The 18,744-nt window shown below is 42.9% G+C and overlaps 1 protein-coding gene across 1 annotated transcript in view; it reads right to left on the reverse strand.

The window, feature by feature from the left end:
* The window catches only part of RASSF3 (Ras association domain family member 3), a 76,515-nt gene extending 60,414 nt beyond the window's left edge, over positions 1-16,101 (reverse strand). Inside the window, exon 1 of the mRNA XM_043888115.1 lies at positions 15,293-16,101. Within this exon, the coding sequence (XP_043744050.1) occupies positions 15,293-15,403 (111 nt within the window). The 5' untranslated portion in view covers positions 15,404-16,101. The remainder of the gene's footprint in view (positions 1-15,292) is intronic.
* Positions 16,102-18,744: the final 2,643 nt, after the last annotated feature.

Raw genomic sequence — 18,744 nt, forward strand, 5'->3', positions numbered from 1 at the left:
AATTTTCATTCTCGTCAGGACAGCCATATTTAAATACACATAAAGCAATCAGAGGACAAGAGATTCTAAAAAATGAGCCTTAAACTGAGTATTTTAGGATCAGTGAATGAAGAGGCTGGTTAAGGCACTCAACAGGGAATGTGGGCAAGAGGATAGACACCTCTAGAAGCCTGGCATTTGGCTACGCTGTAGCCAAATTTCAGAGACAATAGACTCTGAAATGTTTATAGTAGGATTTTACTTGCTAAAAGTTTTCAAGGAACATTGACCAGGCAAGAGTATGTGCAATTGGAATAAAGGAGATAATAGAAACAAAAGAAATAATTAAATTTTCCAAAGGAAATGTATATACTTCCTCACTCCCAAATGCCACACCAACCCACAAGAGTGCGCCCTCAGTAAGCACAGTGGCTCCTGGCCTCACGTTCTCAGCAAGCAGAGGACTCTCAAACATTTATCCTGCCCTGTCTTTGAGGAATGTGGCACTGCTGGCGGGTTCTTTCCTAAGTAGCTCTTGACACTATATTTATAACTCCAGCAACACAGAAGTTCAGAACAATTAAGTGTTCCCTTCAGCTTGCATGACACCCATTCTTGTTGGCACTATATATGGATGAATTAAATACATCTCAAGAACTTCTCTGATTCTTTCCCAAGCTGTTCCCTCTTCAGAAAAAGAAATAATTCTACATATTCTAGTCATTTCTCAAAAAGCAATGACTAATCAATACACTTAAATTCAACCCCATCCCACCAGATAAGACTTCAGATAGCTGTTTCCAAACTAATTCATTTGGCATCTCAATACATTTCACGGAGTCCCTTTCAAGACTTATCTGTTACTTTCCCTCCAATATGGAATGCAGCTCTAGTATAAATTAACTATTTGTCCCAGAACTGGACAGGACCATTGAGGAACAAACTGAAGCCCAAAGTGGCTAAGTAATTCCCGAAGTTATCTTCGCTATTTAACAAAGAGCAAGGCTAGGAGGTCTCCATGGATCTCTTGTGGCTCAGTCAGTTAAGAGTCTGCCTGCAATGCAGGAGACCTGGGTTTGATCCCTGGGTCAGAAAAGATTCCCTGGAGGAGGAAATGGCAACCCACTCCAGTATTCTTGCCTAGGAGATCCCATGGACAGGGAAGCATGGCAGGCTACGGTCCATGGGGTTGCAAGAGTCAGACATGACTTCGCAATTAAACCTACCTACCTAGGAGGTCTCTACCATCCCCAGTCCAAAATACTTTCCATTTCACCGAAAAGTCTCACTTTCACATGATACAGAATCTACTGTCATTGCTTAGTATTACTATTCTTGAAACCAAAAGAAATCTATTCCACTAGGTCACCCAACTTCTTTTTCTTGATTATAATTCTGATGTGAGTCTGATCAAACAACCACCAGATGGCCAATCAACAAAAATCAACGGCCCCGCTCTGTGCCCTGAGCCAAGCACCACATTGACAACGAAGATACAGTGGTGAACAGGACAGAAGTGGCTCACCCTTGTAAAACTTCTTTTTGTTCAGTCAGTCAGTCATGTCTGACTCTGCATCCCCATGGACCACAGCACACTAGGCTTCCCTGTCCTTCACCATCTCCTGGAGTTTGCTCAAACCCATGTCCATTGAGTTGGTGATGCCATCCAACCTCTGTCTTCCCCTTCTCCTGCCTTCAATCTTTTCCAGCATCAGAGTCATGAAGTTTACAGACAGGATAACCTGGAAGGCTTAAAACTAATGAAATTTACTTGGGTCCCTGACTCATCTGACAATGGACTAGAATGTTGTTTTTTCCCCAAAGTATCTGAGTGCTTCCTAAGTACCACAATCCATATATAAAGTAATTAAAACTTGCTTAGATGTAACTATTCAAACACAAATCACCACTTTGCAGATACAGACACACATGAATGAGATGGAGAAATAAATTCATTTTTCAACAACTATTTGTCAGGTGTCACCTCTAATACCATGATAAGCTGAGAATATGTAATCAATTTATAAGAGACAAGATATATATTAAAAATAAAAACTTTTATAGTCTCTAAACACACCTGTGATGTTGTCATACTTACAATTATGTTACAATCTATAATCTAGGAATTATAACACACATTTTCTCATTTAACCCCTCTATGATAATTTGTTGTAAAGATTACCAAAATGATACTCAAGGAAGTTAAGGAACCTGCTGCAGCTCTCAGAACTGACAGATGACAGATCCAAAAGCAGGAGCCTCCTAATTCCAGATTCCGAGACTTTTCTATTGAACCAAACTATCTCAGTAAGAAGGTGTTAGTCACTCAGTCATGTCCAACTCTTTCCAACTCCATGGACTGTAACCTGCCAGGTTCTTCTGTCCCTCGCATTCTCCAGGCAAGAATACTGGAGTGGGTAACCATTCCCTTCTCCAGGGGATCTTCCTGACCCAGGGACCGAACCCGGGTCTCTGGATTGCAGGCAGATTTTTTTACCATCTGAGCCACCAGTCTGAATAAAAGCTCCTACCAAACTCTTTTAAACTGATAATGCTAATACCAGTAGAAATAATACTAGTTAATATCAGTGTATTAAACATGCACTCACATACCAGATACTGTTGGAAGTCTTTTACACAAATTGATGATATCATTTATAAGAGGACTTCAGTAGGGACTTTCCTGGTGGTCCAGTGGCTAAGATCCTGTGCTCCAAGTGCAGGGGGCCCAGGTTTGACCCTCAGTCAGGGAACGAGATTCCCACGTGCCACAACTAAGACCCAGTGCAGCCAAACAAATAATTTTCATTTGCTTAAAAAAGTGCTTCAGTAATACTACAGCTCAGTCGATTAGAAGTTTTTAAAGCGATTAAAATTCTTCACAATGGTATTCAGAATTAATACAAAGCCAGTTTCAGACAACCAACTAAATATAAAAAACATACAACCAAAGAGAGGGATGGTTGAGGGCAGAGACGGAATAGCAACAAACCCCAGGAGACTGATGTGACCCAAAGGAAGAGGTTTCCCACCACACTCTAAAACTCACGCCACTTTCACAGAGCATAAGTGACCTCTGAAGAGTTAGCCAAACGGATCACATGACTCATCGAGCTTCCTCCATGCCTACATTCAAATTCTGCAAAAGCAAGCTTGTTTGCAAGCTGCGGATGCGTTCAGCAACACAGAAATGCCTTAGAGGGGAGACAGACTCTCTGTGGGTGGGAGGCCAGCCACAGCCCAGGGAACCAGGACTCTAATCTAACCACAGCGCCCCCCCTGCAGCGCGTTACAGAGTTCGTGTGAATTACCTCATTCGGCCTGACCTTAGGAAAACCGGAAAGAAGGCAGTGACTAAGTCCCTAAACGCCGAGCGCAAGGCGATTGAGACCTTCTGGGGGAAAACGGAAAGCCCTAGGAAGAAATGGAATTTGTCACCGGGTCAAGCCAGCAGCCTCCAGCAAAACTGCAACTAAAACCCTGCACTCTGAGGCAGACAAAATAGGGAGAACAGACGAGGATGAAAAGAAAAACGCGTTCATACTATGTGTTAACTTTTACATAAAGGCTTGGGCCAAAGAACCCCACTCTCATATGCCTGTTCTCTCTCTTTCCAATGGAATGGCTTGCTAAAGAAGAAAGAAGTGGGTGAAGACTTTGAAGGGTGGCCTCAGGCTTGGTCAGGAGGAATCAGCCCTTTTACCAAAAAACAAAGACACCACAGTGATACAGAAGGAGGAAAAAGAAGAAGAAAATTAAGCCTCTGGGAATGACTGGAGCGCCTTCCCGATCAATTACATTAAGAGTCCCAATTTACTTTGGTCCATAAAGCCAAAGAGAGACAACCTAATTTCCTGCTGTCTTTTATTCTCCAGTTAGATTATTAGGTTCAAATCTCTCAACCACCAGCAGTTCTCTATTCAACCTAGCACACTCAAAGTACATGATCATATATAATAGAACCTTCCACAAATAACAATGACTAATATTTGTTACTGCTTATTATATGCCAGGCATGCACGTAATACACAGATGAAGAAACTGAGGCTTAAAGAGGTGCAATGACTTGCCCACAACAACAATGATTTAACTCAGGCTGCCTCACACCACTGATAGCAGTTAGTCTAGAAGAACACCATCCTTTTAGCCTGTAACAAAATCCAGTCCCTTTTTTAAAAAATAGTAATAGCTTCACCTGAAAAGATCAAGATCCATTTTTTCTTCTTAAAAATATTGATTTACTCTTTAATTGAAGTATAGCTGATGTACAATATTCTGTAAGTTACAGGTGTATAATACAGTGATTCAAAATGTTTAAAGGTTATACTTCATTTGTAGTTATTATAAAATAGAAGCTATATTCCCTATACTGTACAGTATATCCTTTTAACTTATTTGATACGTAACAGTTTGTACTTCTCAACCCCCCGATCCTTATCTTGCTTCTCCCTGCTAAGATCCATTGTAATTAAAACTGTACAAAACTATGTGCAGTGAGAATGACTTTCAAGTTAATTTGCTAGATTTGCCTTTTTAAAAAATATTAATTGTACACAACCTACCTCCAAACCCTCTCCACCAAATGTCAGGTACAAGTATGCTCTGGGTACAGTTCACAAAACAAATTCCCTCTAGCTGAGACCCACAGGACAGCGAGGATCCAACCCCACACCTCAGCAGGGCAGAGGCATCACCCTCACGCCAGCCGACCGGGCTGCGTGTCCCACACAGGTCATTAGGAAAAGCAAGAAAGGAATTCTTAAACTTCAGAAAGCTCTGAAAGGGCAGCACTTCCCCTCAAAGGAAAACTGGCAAGAAAAAGCAATCCACAAGCCCGTTTAAACAAACAGAAACAGGCTTAAACAGACAAAAGTAATATTATTGTTTCTTTAAGCCACCTACATAATATTTACATTTTCCCATAGCTGGGAAATCACTGGCTACAGTCGAGTAACCCCTGAATTCACCTCTGCCATGCCATTAAACCTGGATCTGCTTAAGGCCTAAACCAATAAAACTTCTGTTTAACTTATCATCTCAAAGCTCTGCTGAAATTAAAGCCCAAATAAACCAAATGAATCTTAATTCTCTTCGAAAGCTCCTTTAACTGTAAAACGTTATGAAATGTTAAACTTCATTTTAGGATTGCTATTTTTTTTTTTTCTCCAACGCAGTGCACCTAGTTATGCTTTCTGTTTTCCAAAAAAAAAAAAAAGTTTGGTTTTTGTTTGTTTTGCTATTGGAGAACTATATCAGACACACATAAATTTCTATGATCTGACTGGCAAAATATCAAAAAATATTCCTCGAAACAAGCATCTGTGGGAAGTTTTCAGGGTAAATTTGAATTGTCTAAGAACATGAGGATTGAGAAGGGTTCATCATCTATCTAAAGTCAGAAATAACTCTCCACAGCCTTTTAAAAGATTCACTTACTTAAAATATTCTGAAAGAAGGAAAAAATTAAATGAGAGCAAAACAATCAGATTATAAAACATTAAGCAACAATTTTGGACACAGGTGAACCTTAAAGTGGACTATGGGGTCAGATTCTATCTAATTGCAATTTTTCAACCAAAGATAATACGCTTATAAGTAAACGGTATAAAAATCCTCTTTCCTAGGTGGGGTTTTTACTAGTTTGCCCTAAACTTTTTTCAGTTCCCAGTACATTTATAAGATAACTTCAATTCCTCCAAATTCTACCATAGTGGTTGGAAAACTCATGCTAAACTTACTGAAATTCAAAGATAAACAGATACTCCTAGTCACCCTTTCTCACATGATTAGTAAAGGACACATCATCCAGCTCCCCGCCCTCCATATTCCGCAGTGTATCCACAGGACGCTGATGCTGTCTTAGCAATGCTTTTCCTGTGCTGTAATTATAGGAGTAAGAAGTATTTTGCTCTGAGTTTCAGTGAGGTCAGCCTGAAACACATTCTAATGTATTTCAAAAGGACAGAATATGCAACCACCCTTTGGTACAAAGTCAAAAATAACCTGAAGTTCAGCTGACCACAAAAAAGGGGAAGAAGCATTTACCCTGCTAAACAGACAGGAGACGCAAAGAGCAATGCTCTCCAGACTTCCACCTACCTAATGGTCAAAGGCCGTGAACACTGCACACACCAAGAGGAAGATCCATGCAAAAGAACCACAAAATATTAAATTCACTGGGTGTTCACTGCGGCACGCCAGCTTCTGTAGTTGTGGCGCTCAGGCTGAGTTGCCCCATGGCATATGGGGTCTTGGTCCCCCCACCAAGGATCCAACCTATGCCCCCTGCAGGGCAAGCAGAGTCCTAACCACTGAGCAACCAGGGAAGTCCCTACACTCACCGTGAACCAGGGGAATGCAAATTAAATAACAATGAGGTGACTTTGCAACGTTTTTCCTCTCTCAGTGACTGCATCCAGTGCAGCTGAGGGTGCAATGAAACCAGATTAAAAATAGTCTTAAACTGACAATAAATAACTACTCATAAAAATGGTTACACCCTCATGCTCAGTAAATTCTATTTTGTATATCTATCCTAAAAAAACATCCATAAATGGTAAAGGTTTCTTGCTCTTGTTCACTACAGTATTATGTATAGTAGCAAAAATTAGAAACATCCATGTTTGCCCTATTTTGGGAATGAGAGCCTATTCAATAAAATACAATACAGACATCAAAATGATAGCTGAAGTCACACAGCTATCCCTCATAATTCTAAGTTTAAATAGCAGGAAATCTATCAGTACAATATTTCTCAACAAAGTACCAATAGAATTATATGATTCAGCAGTGTCACTTCTGGGTACATACCTGAAATAATAGCAAAGTTTCTAAGCAATAATAATAATAAAAGCAAGGTCTCTAAGAGATATCTGTACACTCCTGTTCACAACAGCAATATCCACAAAAGCCAAAAGGTGGAAGCAGCCAAATGTCCACTGGCTGAGTAAATGGATAAACAAAATGAGGTATACATATACAATGGAATATTACTCAGACTTGAAGGAAATCTTGACACATGGATGAACCTTAAGGATATTATGCTAAGTGAAATAAGCCAGTCACAAAAAGACAAATATTGTATGATACCACTTAAGAGAGATATCAAACAACCAAAGAGAAACAAAAAGTAGGAGCTGGCCGGGAGGAGGAAAGGGGAACTGTACTGTAATTTAATGAGGACAGAGTTTCAGTTCCCAAGAAAAAGTTCTGGCAACTGAATACACAACAATGTAAATACACTTAACACTACTGAACACTGAAAAATGGCTTTGATGGCAAATGTTACCTGTATTAAACTAACTATTTATGTTTTTTCTTGGTGGGGCCACACAGCTTGTGGGATCTTAGTTCCCTGACCAGGGATTGAACCTGGGCCCTCTGCAGTAAAAAGCACAAAGTTCTAACCACTGGACTGCCAGGGAATTCCCAAATCACAATTTTTAAAAGTAACAGTACAGTAAGATTATATATGTGCAAAACAAAAAAGGCCTAGAAAAATAATTCTGCAAAATACTTATGTGTTAATATCATCTGTGCTGTGATTTTTATATCACTATTTTAAAAAATTTAAAAATATTGCTCTAGCTAACCCACAAAATCTTAAAATCTTCCCAGTGCAAATGATATACATATGAGAAATTACTCATTTTTTCAGCATATATATAACAAACATGGAGCCAAAGTTTGAACTAAGATCTTGCTCTTTACCATGGATAAGAATTGATCTAACTAAACTCCATGAGAGCAGGTTTCAATCTGTTTTGTTCACTGAATCCTCAGCAGCAGTCGAGCCCATTGTGAATATTCATAAACACTTGGAAAATGAGTTTAGAAAGCTCCTTTCACAATCCACACACACACTTTGGCCAACTGGCATGAATTTCTTGAAAACACTCTGCTGATTACATTCTAAATCTTTTAAGTCCAAGATCTTCTAAATCTATTCTTCTGGCTTCCAATCTCCCACCTCACCCTTTTTCCTCCTCTAATTATCTCACTTTGTTTAGTATCTGGAAAAAGAACTGAGTGTTGCAATATATAATTAGTAAATTATCTTAGCTGATGGAATCATATGTAGCAGCAGTGGGCAATTACCGTCTATAAAATGCAGATTACTCTGGCTGTTTTAATACTCTATGAAAGATGAGCCCTTGCCTCTGTACACTGAAGGCAGATTTGCAGCTAGAAGGCCACTAGGATGGTTTTATCCTTTCAGTTCTTAAAATGAAAAAAAGGAAAGTCCCATATACACCAGTTTCACAACCTCAAAATGCTCATTTAGCTCATATGTGTGACCCGAGCTAAGCTGAGAAGAAAACTATTCCAAACAGCAAAGGGCACGTTTCCCTTCACAAAGAAAAATCTTCCCAGTGGGCTTGGCTGGTACCCAGTCCGTCCACCTGCAGCCATCGAGAGGATAGAGATTCACGCCCTTGGCAAGAGTCCGCAGCTCTGCTTTTGCAAACAGCACTGTCCAACAAAGGTGTAACACAAGCCACTAACTCGATTATTTACTGGCTGTGATGGGTTTTCACCGCTGCACAGGGGCTTTCTGCAGTTGCTGGCACGGGCTTCTCACTGCAGTGGCTTCTCCTGCTCAGGGCACAGCTCCCGGGCGCTCAGGCTTCACAGGTGTGTGCACGAGCTTAGCTGCTCCTCCACATGTGGGGTCTTCCCAGACCGGGGATCGAAACCGTGTCCCCTGCATTGGCAGGCGGACTCTTAACCACTGCATTTACCAGGGAAGTCAGTTATTTTAGGAAGCCATTAATTTAACATTTTCCAATAGTCATGTTAAAAAATAAACATATAAAAATTAATTTTATGGAACTCAATATACTCAGAGTATTATTTCAACATGTAAACCAATAATAACAAGTATTGTGATATATTTTCTCTTTCCTTTGTCTTGGAAATTCAGTACGTATTTCAGACTTGACAGCAGCTCTCAAATCAGACTAGCCACATTTCAAGTATTCAACAGCCATACCTGACTAGTAACTACCCTACGCGGGCAGCACACTTTTAGAATGATGGTCACTTCCATTTTGTGACATGTTTACATTCATTTCACATGCTAATTTTTTAATAGGCTCTGATCATCTCTCTCCTGGTGTGTAACTGGGCCCTCTCCATTAAAAATGTATGTATATGTGTGTGTGTGTGTATATATATACAAGTAAGCAAAAACCATTTCAACTAGCCACTGACAGCCAAGCCAACACTAACTATAGGATGATTATATATTACAGTCCTCTACAATTTTAGGACAGATGTCAACAGAGAAATGTGGCTTGTTTTACAGGGATACACATCTCAGCCAACATTTCTATCTAAATAGACATAATAGCCTTACCAGACTTTGCACAACAGGGGTATTCCTGAAAAAACTAAACAGTTAAAAGGTTTCCTTTTATCAAAGAAGTAAGCTCATTAAAGAAAAATGAGAGATGTTTTATGTATTTGATAAGCTTTTTTAAAATTATTGCTAAATGAGGTTAGGGACATTGTTTTTTCATTGCTCTATTCCTAGAGCCAGTGGAGGTGGTCACATTTTTCTCCTTACAGTTCACCTTTTCAGAGAAGTCCTTCTGAATCACTGATCCGAAGCAGCCCTCCGCTCTTTCCCTTCATAGCAAAAATAAACTCAGTTGTTGCATAAATGAATGAATGATTGAAGCTTAAAATAAGGAAAAATAAAGTGAACTAAACCAGCAGTAACGGTTACCACCAATATTACCCATTTTTAAATGACTACCCTCTATAAGATGCAGTGGAGGCTCATGGTCTAGTTGTGAGAAGGGAGGAAATTGTGTACTTGTGTTCAAAGGAAAACTCACAGTACCTAGTAGTGGGACTTTCATTCAAAATGATGAGTAGGCTTTCACTTACTCAAGCACCTACCAAGTGCCAGGCATTTATTTCAGACCCTGGGTAAACATGCTAGTATCTGTTCTAAACAAACTATAATAAGAATTTACAACTTTCGCTATGAAGGGAAAGAGCAGAGTACTTTAAGAGGGAAGGGTGTCTAGTTTGGATTGGTGGTTCAGGAAGACTTCTCTGAGAAGGTGGCATGTAAATTGACAAGTCAAGAACTAAGACAAAAGCAATTCCAGGCCCAGGTTCTGTGATGGGGACCAACTAGAATCCTGAAGGGAACTGAAGAAGCCTAATAAGACTAGACTGCTAGTTACAGACTCTTAATTAAAGTTGTTGCATCAGGGACTTTGCTGCTGGTCCAGTGGCTACGACTCTGCATTCCCAATGCAGGGAGCCTGGGTTCGATTCCTGGTGGAGGAACTAGATCCCATATGCCACAACTAAAGATCCCGTGTGCTACAACTAAGATTGGGCACAGCCAAAGAAGTAAATAAATAAAAATAAATATTTTTTTAAAAAGTTGTTGCATCAGAGAGCAAACAATGAGCTAGGCCTTCTCATATACAACATATATAACAACAGGCAATGCTTTGCATGCTCATTCACTCAGCTGTGTCTGACTCTTTGCGACCCCACGGACTGTAGGACTACAGCCTGCCTGCTTAACCAGAATAATAGCCTCCTACAAGGCAACACATATCAGCTCTTCAACGAGACAAGGACAAAAATGGGCCAAGTTAGTCAAGATGTATCTTTGCAAGCATTTACCTTATTATACCCTACACTGTCTCTCACCATCCATTCCAAGGAGGGGCCCGGCTGGCCAATGACCCTGGGACAAATTAGAAGCCAAAAGCAAGCCTCCAACTGGGGTCTTTATCAAAAGGCAGCAATTTATCTGGAAAGCTAAGAGTAAAGAAGAGTTGATGCTCTAGGCGAGGAGCTGGTACGCGAGAAAGCATTCGGCCAGTCTCACTTTTTTGTCCAAAAACGAATGTTTACTGACCGCCAAAGGAAATCTAAGAAGAATAACCACATCATTGGATGCGTTTAGCTTTCCTTTTTGTAAATGTTTTGTGTCACTGCTTTCCAAATAATTCTAACTCTTGCACGTGAGCCAGAAAAAGAAATGGGGTAGAATGTGTATTGTTCATGCTTGCTGGTATATGACTGGTGACTAATTTTCTTCTGAAATTCAGTTAAAGGAATGTGTTTCTGTGAGTCCTGCTCACACAAACACAAAATTCCATTGGATTAACACTGTGTAAGAACAGAATATATCAGACACGGCGATGAGATGTGCAAATAACCGTACACTGGGCAAAACAACTGCTGGGAATGTTTATATTCAGTAATACAGGGACTCTGTCAGTAGAGGAAGTTTAAGCAAAATACCTTTGATGCTGTAAATTAGCGCTCTATCACCAAAACTTCTAATGGAAACACTGAATAAAACAGTGCAACTCATTACTGTTGATTCTAGGTGTAAGATGCAGAGCCAGAGAACTACAAAATGTTTAAATTATAACAAGGAAAAAAACCTATGGGCAAACTTAAGATCTGTTACATGGAGTCTAACAGGCTTGCCTTATTAACCCATTCTTTAGCAGAACTTCTTAAAAAGTGTGGATGGTTCAGAAGACAATTTCAAGCTCCTAAATAAGACTTATCTTTTTAAAAATTTTTTATTAACTCCCTTTTATTATAATTGTAATTGCTTCTTAATTATTCTACTTCTAAAGCAAACACAGTGTCATTTCTTATTCCTATTATGTACCCAAGGCTCAGGAAGCAAAGTGACCACCTTGGTTTAGAGAAGCAGCAGCATATGCTCTGATAGATTAATGATTTTAGTCCATTTCTACTCTTGGAAGCCTGAATATGTAGAAAAGGAAAATTATGAGTTAACACACTGTTAACATTCTTGCTTCTGCACAAAGCATAACAGTACATTCATAAGGATGACTTATGAACACTGTAATGAAGACATATGAAAGTTAGGGTGTCAAAATGTTAAGAAACTCCTAAATTATAGATATCCATTTTGCAAAAGTAAACTGGAATATTAAAATTATTTTTATAGCCAAGAAGCAGTGAAAAGCAGACAGGAATTTTGAGTCGGGAAAACTTGAGTACTGCCTTTTCCCTACCTAAGTGTGGGTCTTTAGCAAAGCACTTAACGAGGCCCAACCTTTCATTAGGTTAATGCCACAGAGGATTCTTGGGAGAATCATAAGACAGGGTACACTGAAAACCCATAAAGAGCCAACAATTATCAAACCAAGAAAACATTCATTCATTCAACTAATACTCACTGATGGAAGCCCTGGGGATACAGCAGTAAGCATGGCATTCAAACAAACTCCTAGAAAAAGCCCACAATTTCTTTCCTTTGTATCTTCCAGACAAGTTTTTAAGCCTTTTCCTTTTTTTTTTTTTTTTTCTTAAAGAGGACACCAATATAAAATAAGAAAGAAAAAGTTGGGCCATGTTCCTTTGCCTGGCAAGAGAAGAAAGAAATTTCTCACCCTCTCTCCCCCTTTCTCACCATCCTGCATTTACCACAGACATCTTGTTTTCCCTGGATATTTTCAAGAGTTCTAGAAACCACGTTTTCCTGGCCTTTCCACCAGGTGGTATAGCACTTTTACAAAATCACTATTATCCATAATAGATCCTTCTGGCAACACTTCTCTTTCCACCTCTTTAGAGAAAACATAAATTTCACTGCTAAACTATATGTCAGAGGTGCCTACCTAATTCTTGCATCACTGGCATAAAGAAGGAAAAAAGATTTATCTAACCTTAGGTAAAAGACATGTTCTGTATTAAGAGTGCCTTGTTTTAAATTTACGGTAAGTTTGACTTCCTTAACTCATAAATCTTATCAGGAATTTAACAGATTCACTCTTTAGATAAACCAAAATGCCCACAAATTTCAGCTGGAACACCTTCTCCAACTGGTAAATAAGTCCTCTAACTCAGCACCCAGTAAGTGTTATGTTAGAAGGGGAAATACACAGGCAATAAAGTTTCAGAATATACTTTGAAGCTCTTTAAGCAAAGATCTAAGACTTACTGTTCTGATTCTCACTCAGCACAATCTTCAAAATATATATTGATGGTAGGACAAGCCTAAACACTAAATAAGTATCATTAAATGAGTATGTTATATATACTAGATGAATATTATGTAAGTTAATGAGTATAACATAGACATCGTTAAGTGTATAAACCCAGAAAAAAAATTCTTACTTTTTAAAGCACTAAAACTTTTTCATACAAGCTCAACCTGGATACCTTGGCCCTCATAAAGGAGCATCTCAGGCCTGGAGAATTCAACACCAACTAGTTTTCTGCAGCTACTAGCAGCCTCTGGGATAGACTTCAAATGAGCCCAACCATCTCTGACAATCTCTACTCAAAAGTGTCAAATGATGACAGTGACATAAATGGGAAAAAAAACAAAAACACACAAAGTAGAGAAGAGAACGGAAGTAGAACCCAAGAAAGAGAAAAGCAAAGTGAAAAAAAAAAAAAAAAAAGCACAAGGAAATGCAATTCTTCAATGCACTGACTGGAGAGGCAGGCATTCCTGACTTCCAAACCTTACAGCAAACTCATGGCATCAGAATACACTTCACTAAAAGTAAGATTTCACTTACTATAAACTGTTTGCCTCTGCCCCCCCACCCCTCAATTCATATGATGAAACTCTAAAGTGATAAGATTTGGAGGCGGGGCCTTTGGGAGGTAATCAGGTCTTCAGAGTGGCCGACAGGATGGGATGAGTGGCCTTATAAGAAGGTGATAGGTAGCCCTTCCCCTGGAGTGAGGGCACTGCCAGATAGCTCTCAGCTACCTAGAGCCCGGAAGGGGCCCTCATCAGAACACAACCTGCTGGGACTTCCCTGGTGATCAAGCCTCCTGGCTCCCACTCCCTGGGGGCAAGTGTTTGATCCCTGATTGGGGGGATACCCTGCATGCCCCTAAGGGCCAAAAAAAAAAAAAGAACCCAACATGCTGGCACCCACACCTCGGACATCTAGCCTCTAGAACTTTCAGAAATACATACTTTGTTGTTGAAGTCACCTAGCATATGTTACAGCAGCCTCAGGTTAAAGTGACTAAGCCTTAGAAACAATCAAAAGCCGAGGACTATTGACTCGGAACTTCACTTGGGATCATCAGCTACTAACCCTAACCTGACTCTTGCACTTCCCTACCCTTCGCCCCTTGGGAAGTTAAGAGGTTCAAAAGACTAAAACTTCCGAATCTTAAAAAGAAATTTGACCTGCTAAAGTGGTTAAGTAAACTTGAAAGGTCTGGCAAGGAAATCCTGACACATTACTCCGTCCTCGAATAAGTCATCATCCTGCCCTGATTTTCCTTGCCTCTAGTCTCCAGAAAGAAGTCTGATGGCAATGTTGGGCGCGCGCCTGCTGTTTTTTAAGAAGCAATCAATTTGTTCCATTCCAGCCTTCTCTAATCGGATACCAGCACGTCTGCGTTGGCAGGACTTCCCTGCTGAGGCTCCCAGGGCCAGGAGGCCGCGGGGTTCAAGCACCGGACTCAGACATCAGCCCAAGCGTCCCGTTCCGGGGGAGCCTCCCTGAAACACACAATCATGGTCGGCGAAACCAACCCAAGTTCCCTTCCAATCTTTTCCCAAGTCATGCTTTCCACTGCACGCTTCCTCCAAAAAAGGAAGAAACCGACCGAAGGCTCAGCTCTCGCCGGCTGCGCCTACCTAGTACCGGAACTTGTTTGCAAAACATAAGAGGCACCTATAAACTTGACTTTACTGGAAACGCACCACCGTGACTCCTGCCACCCAGATTTAATGAGCGCCTACTCTGGCGAGGCCCCGTGTTTCCCTCAGCGCCCCCCACCCCGCCACGAGAGGCGCACTGACCGAGAAGGTAGGGGAGGCTGGGTCCCCACGTCCACCCCTGGCCGTTACACGGCCCCCAAAACACTCCGGGGGCCACAGGCCAATGAACGGACTAATAGAGGGGGCCGCCATGAGGACCGCGAGGGGGCGAAGGGCGTCCCCGGGCACAGGGGGAACGTGGGGAGTGGCCCGGGGACGACTCCTGGCTCTCTGAACAGCTCCCCAGCCGCCGGCCGCCCGAGGCGGAGTCACAGAGGCCATCTGGCGCGGCAGGCGCGAGCGGGCCCTCCGCCTCCCCGCCCTTCCTCCGGCTTCCCTCCCCGGTGCGCCCAGCGCAAGCCCGCAAGCACCAGCTCGAGGCACTACTCCGAGATCCGAAAAGACAGAAGCCCCTTCTCGATGGCCTCCTCCTCCTTCCTCGCGAGCATCCCTCATGCACCCCGCGGAGACACGTGGAGTTGGGGTCCTGCCGCCCCGGGATTCCCCGGGAGCGACTGGGCGCCGGCTACTGCGCCCACCGGGCACACCACTCACTTGCTGGCCGGTGCGGAGCTTGCCCTGGGGCGCTCTCCTGAAGAAGGAGGTCCTGGCGGTGAAGAAGAAGTCCTCGGAGTCCTCCTCCAGGCTGCTGTAGCCGCTGCTCATGCTGCTGGTCCCGTCGCGCGCGGGCCGCCTCCCCGGGGCGCTGGCGGCCAGGCAGGGGGTGCCGCGCCCGCCCGCCCCGCGAGGTTCCCGGCGCGCGGCCCCAAGCCGCCGGCGGGCCGTCCTGCTGCAGCTGCGGCCGCCGCTCAACCCAGCCGTCCCGGCCCCTCCCGCCGCCTCCCGGCTTCCCGGCCGGGCTCCTGGCGCGGCTGGGGCCCCAGAAACGCCCGGCGACCCCGCCCCCTGGGCCGCGGCCCCGCCCCGGCCCCGCCCCGCGCTCCGCGGGCCCCGCCCCGAGAGGCCTGGGACGCGCCCCAGGCGGTCTGGGCACTCCCGGCGCAGGTGGGAGTGGGGGCGATGTAGCTGGGCTATTCTACCAGCTCTGCTCTTCCCGAGCAGTATTTGGGGAACCCCCCGGAACCCTGCTTAGATGGCTGCGTCTGTGCTCCGGGTCGCTGCCCCAGCCTCCCGGAAACTGCCAATTCCTCGGAGAGCAGTCCCCCCGCCCGGCTAGCTCGGGTTTGGGGGAAGGCCCAAGCAGAGCCGGAAACTTTGTCCGCCGTCTCCGCACTGCTCGCCTCCTCCCGGGGGTCCAGCGGGCGAAGACTGCAGGGCGCAGGGACCTCCCCCCCACCCCACCCCCGAGACCCTCAGGAGTTCTGCAGTCTTTTCGCCCCGAAGAGAGCTCTGGCAACCCGGCCCTCCAAGGAAGGTTAAAACTTAGCTGAGAGGCGTGGGGAAGTAACGACTGGGTGGTTTATTCAAATAAAAACATCCTTTCCGGAAATTCAGTTGAGCTTCGGTCTTTCTCTCTCGCCCTTCTTTCTAGTGAGGATTCATTCCGAAATAAGGACGGCCAAGGTCATTATGATCTTTGAGGCCACTTGGTGCGAAGCAGGGTGAACGAGTTCTGCAATTCGAGTGCTTATTAATTAAACGTGCTTTTTAAATCTTCCCTTCCAAAATCCGCTTTACCTACAAGGCACGGTTTCAATCTTGGGGTGAAGGGTTCAGGGAACTCTATTCACCCTCCTCAAAAAACAAACAAGTTCCGTATTTTCTGAATCCTTCCAGTCAGCTAATCCTTTTTTAAAATGCAAAATTTTTCTCCAGGCCACCTGTGGGTGATAGTCATTTACATCTTGGTGTTATTAAATTGATTTAAACGATACTAATTCCCTTGCTGAGATCCTGACTGAAAGGTGGTTTTTAAGTTTCAGCTCTGCTTGTGGTAAGCCGGCTTTAGCAGAGGTTATATTAGGAGGGGAAGAGAGGGTTAGAAAACAAAATTTTCAGCCATTATAGCTAAACTTCCTTGCGTTACCTCCTTTAGTGCTGAAAACAACTGCATAAGGTAGTCAGCAGGCTTCCCTGGTGACCCTACAGTAAACAATCTGCCTGCAATGCAGGAGACCCGGGGTTCGATCCCTAGGTGGGAGAGAACCCTTGGAGAAGAGAATGGCACCCACTCCAGTATTCTTGCCTGGAGACTTCCACGGACAGAGGAGGCTGGGGGCCTACAACCCGGGGGGGTCACAAAGAATCGGACAGGACTGAGCAACTGCAGGGTAGTTAGTACTATTTTATGCTCATTTTACGTGAAAATTTAAAGGAACAAGGGCTATTAATTCCCTGTAACAGTCCATGCAATACTCCTATTTTGGGTGTAAAAAAGTCAAATGATAATTGGAGACTTGTTTTAAGATATGCACCTAATCCTTATACTTTATTGTCTGAAATTCCTGAAGAGGCCAATTATTTTTCAGTCATGGATTTGAAGGATGCTTTCTAGAGATAGCTTCCCTTTTGGCTTAGCGGGTAAATCTGCCTGCAGTGTGGGAGACCTGGGTTCCATCCCTGGGTTGGGAAGATCCCCTGAAGAAGGAAAAAGCTACTCACTTCAGTATCCTGGCCTGAAGAAATCCATGGAGTGTACAGTCCATGGGGTAGCAAAGAGTTGGACATGCCTGAGCGACTTTCACTTCACTACATCTAGAGCAACTGAGGCTTAAAGAGAGGAGGGGAGCTGTAAGGACTGGGACCGTTGTGATCTGAAGAGCTTCAGATGCCCTTCTAGGTTCTCTCCTTGGTCAGTGGTCAGCCATGTGGAATAGTTGGGAGGGAGAACTGGCCCAGAGATGACAAGAAGGATAGAACTGGCTCCAGTCATTCTCTCCTCAGACAGAAAGAAGGCTTGCACGCTTTCAGGCTTACTCACATCCAGTTTGCAAAGTTGTCTATTAACTCAAGGGAGTCTCAGTCACCCTAGGCAGCAGGCCTTGGAGTTACAGCCAGTCCACTTTAAAGATCTTGCAACATTGAAGCCTTTCCAGCCTCACAGCCACTGAATAATTAAAAACCAGATATTCTATGTTGTTTTACCCAATCTAAGCTGATGCCTGTGTGAAAATGTTAGTCACCAGGTCATGTTCCACCCTTTCGTGACCCCATGTACTGTAGTCCACCAGGCTCCTCCGTCTATGGAATTCTCCAGGCCAGAATACTGGAGTGGGTAGCCTTTCCCTTCTCCAGGGTATCTTCCCAACCCAGGGATCGAACCCAGGTCTCCTGCATTGCAGGCAGATTTTTCACCGTCTGAGCCACAGAGAAGCCCAGCCCCTGTGTGTGCCGTGCACATAAACTGATGTAAGGAAATCAGATGATCTACTTACTTTATGATAGACTTTTGTCATTTGCTTTCTATTATTTCATAAACACAATCCTTACTAATTGCGCTTCCCTGGTGGGATACTCCAATTTAAACACTTAAGTACTCCAATTTAAGGGTTATGTGTACCTTAAAGAATTTATATAACTTGTTTGATTGTAAATGGAAAGAAGGAAATAACCCCACCCAGAAGAAATTGTTTTGCACAATTCCTGAATACTCTGAAGAAAGATATTAAAAGAAAAAATACGTTAAAGTGCTTTGTGAGCCACCATACCATAAATAGGATATTTTCCTGGTATTGTTTTTAAGTTCCAAAGGACAGAATTAATTTTTATATTTGTCAGCCCATCACCAGAATTGAGTGTAACAAAAACGCATAATTGAATAATGAAGTAGAAGCACTGCTTTAAACAACAAAAAGCAATAAGTAAATAAAGGAAAGAAAAATTGGTATTCTGTTTCCTAAATCAGCATAGTAGTCATATATCCATATCTTTCTGATAGTATTTTTTTAAAAGACTTGGGCAAACTTTAGTACCCTTTTTTTTTTGGCCATGCCATCTGGCTTGTGGGATCTTAGTTCCTGACCAAGAATTGAACCTCTGCAATGAGAGCGCAGAGCCCTAACCACTGGACTGCCAGGGAATTCCTGGTAGTATTCCTGATTTAAAAA

The sequence above is a fragment of the Cervus elaphus genome, chromosome 3 (genome assembly GCF_910594005.1).
Source record: "Cervus elaphus chromosome 3, mCerEla1.1, whole genome shotgun sequence".
Taxonomy (NCBI): domain Eukaryota; kingdom Metazoa; phylum Chordata; class Mammalia; order Artiodactyla; family Cervidae; genus Cervus; species Cervus elaphus.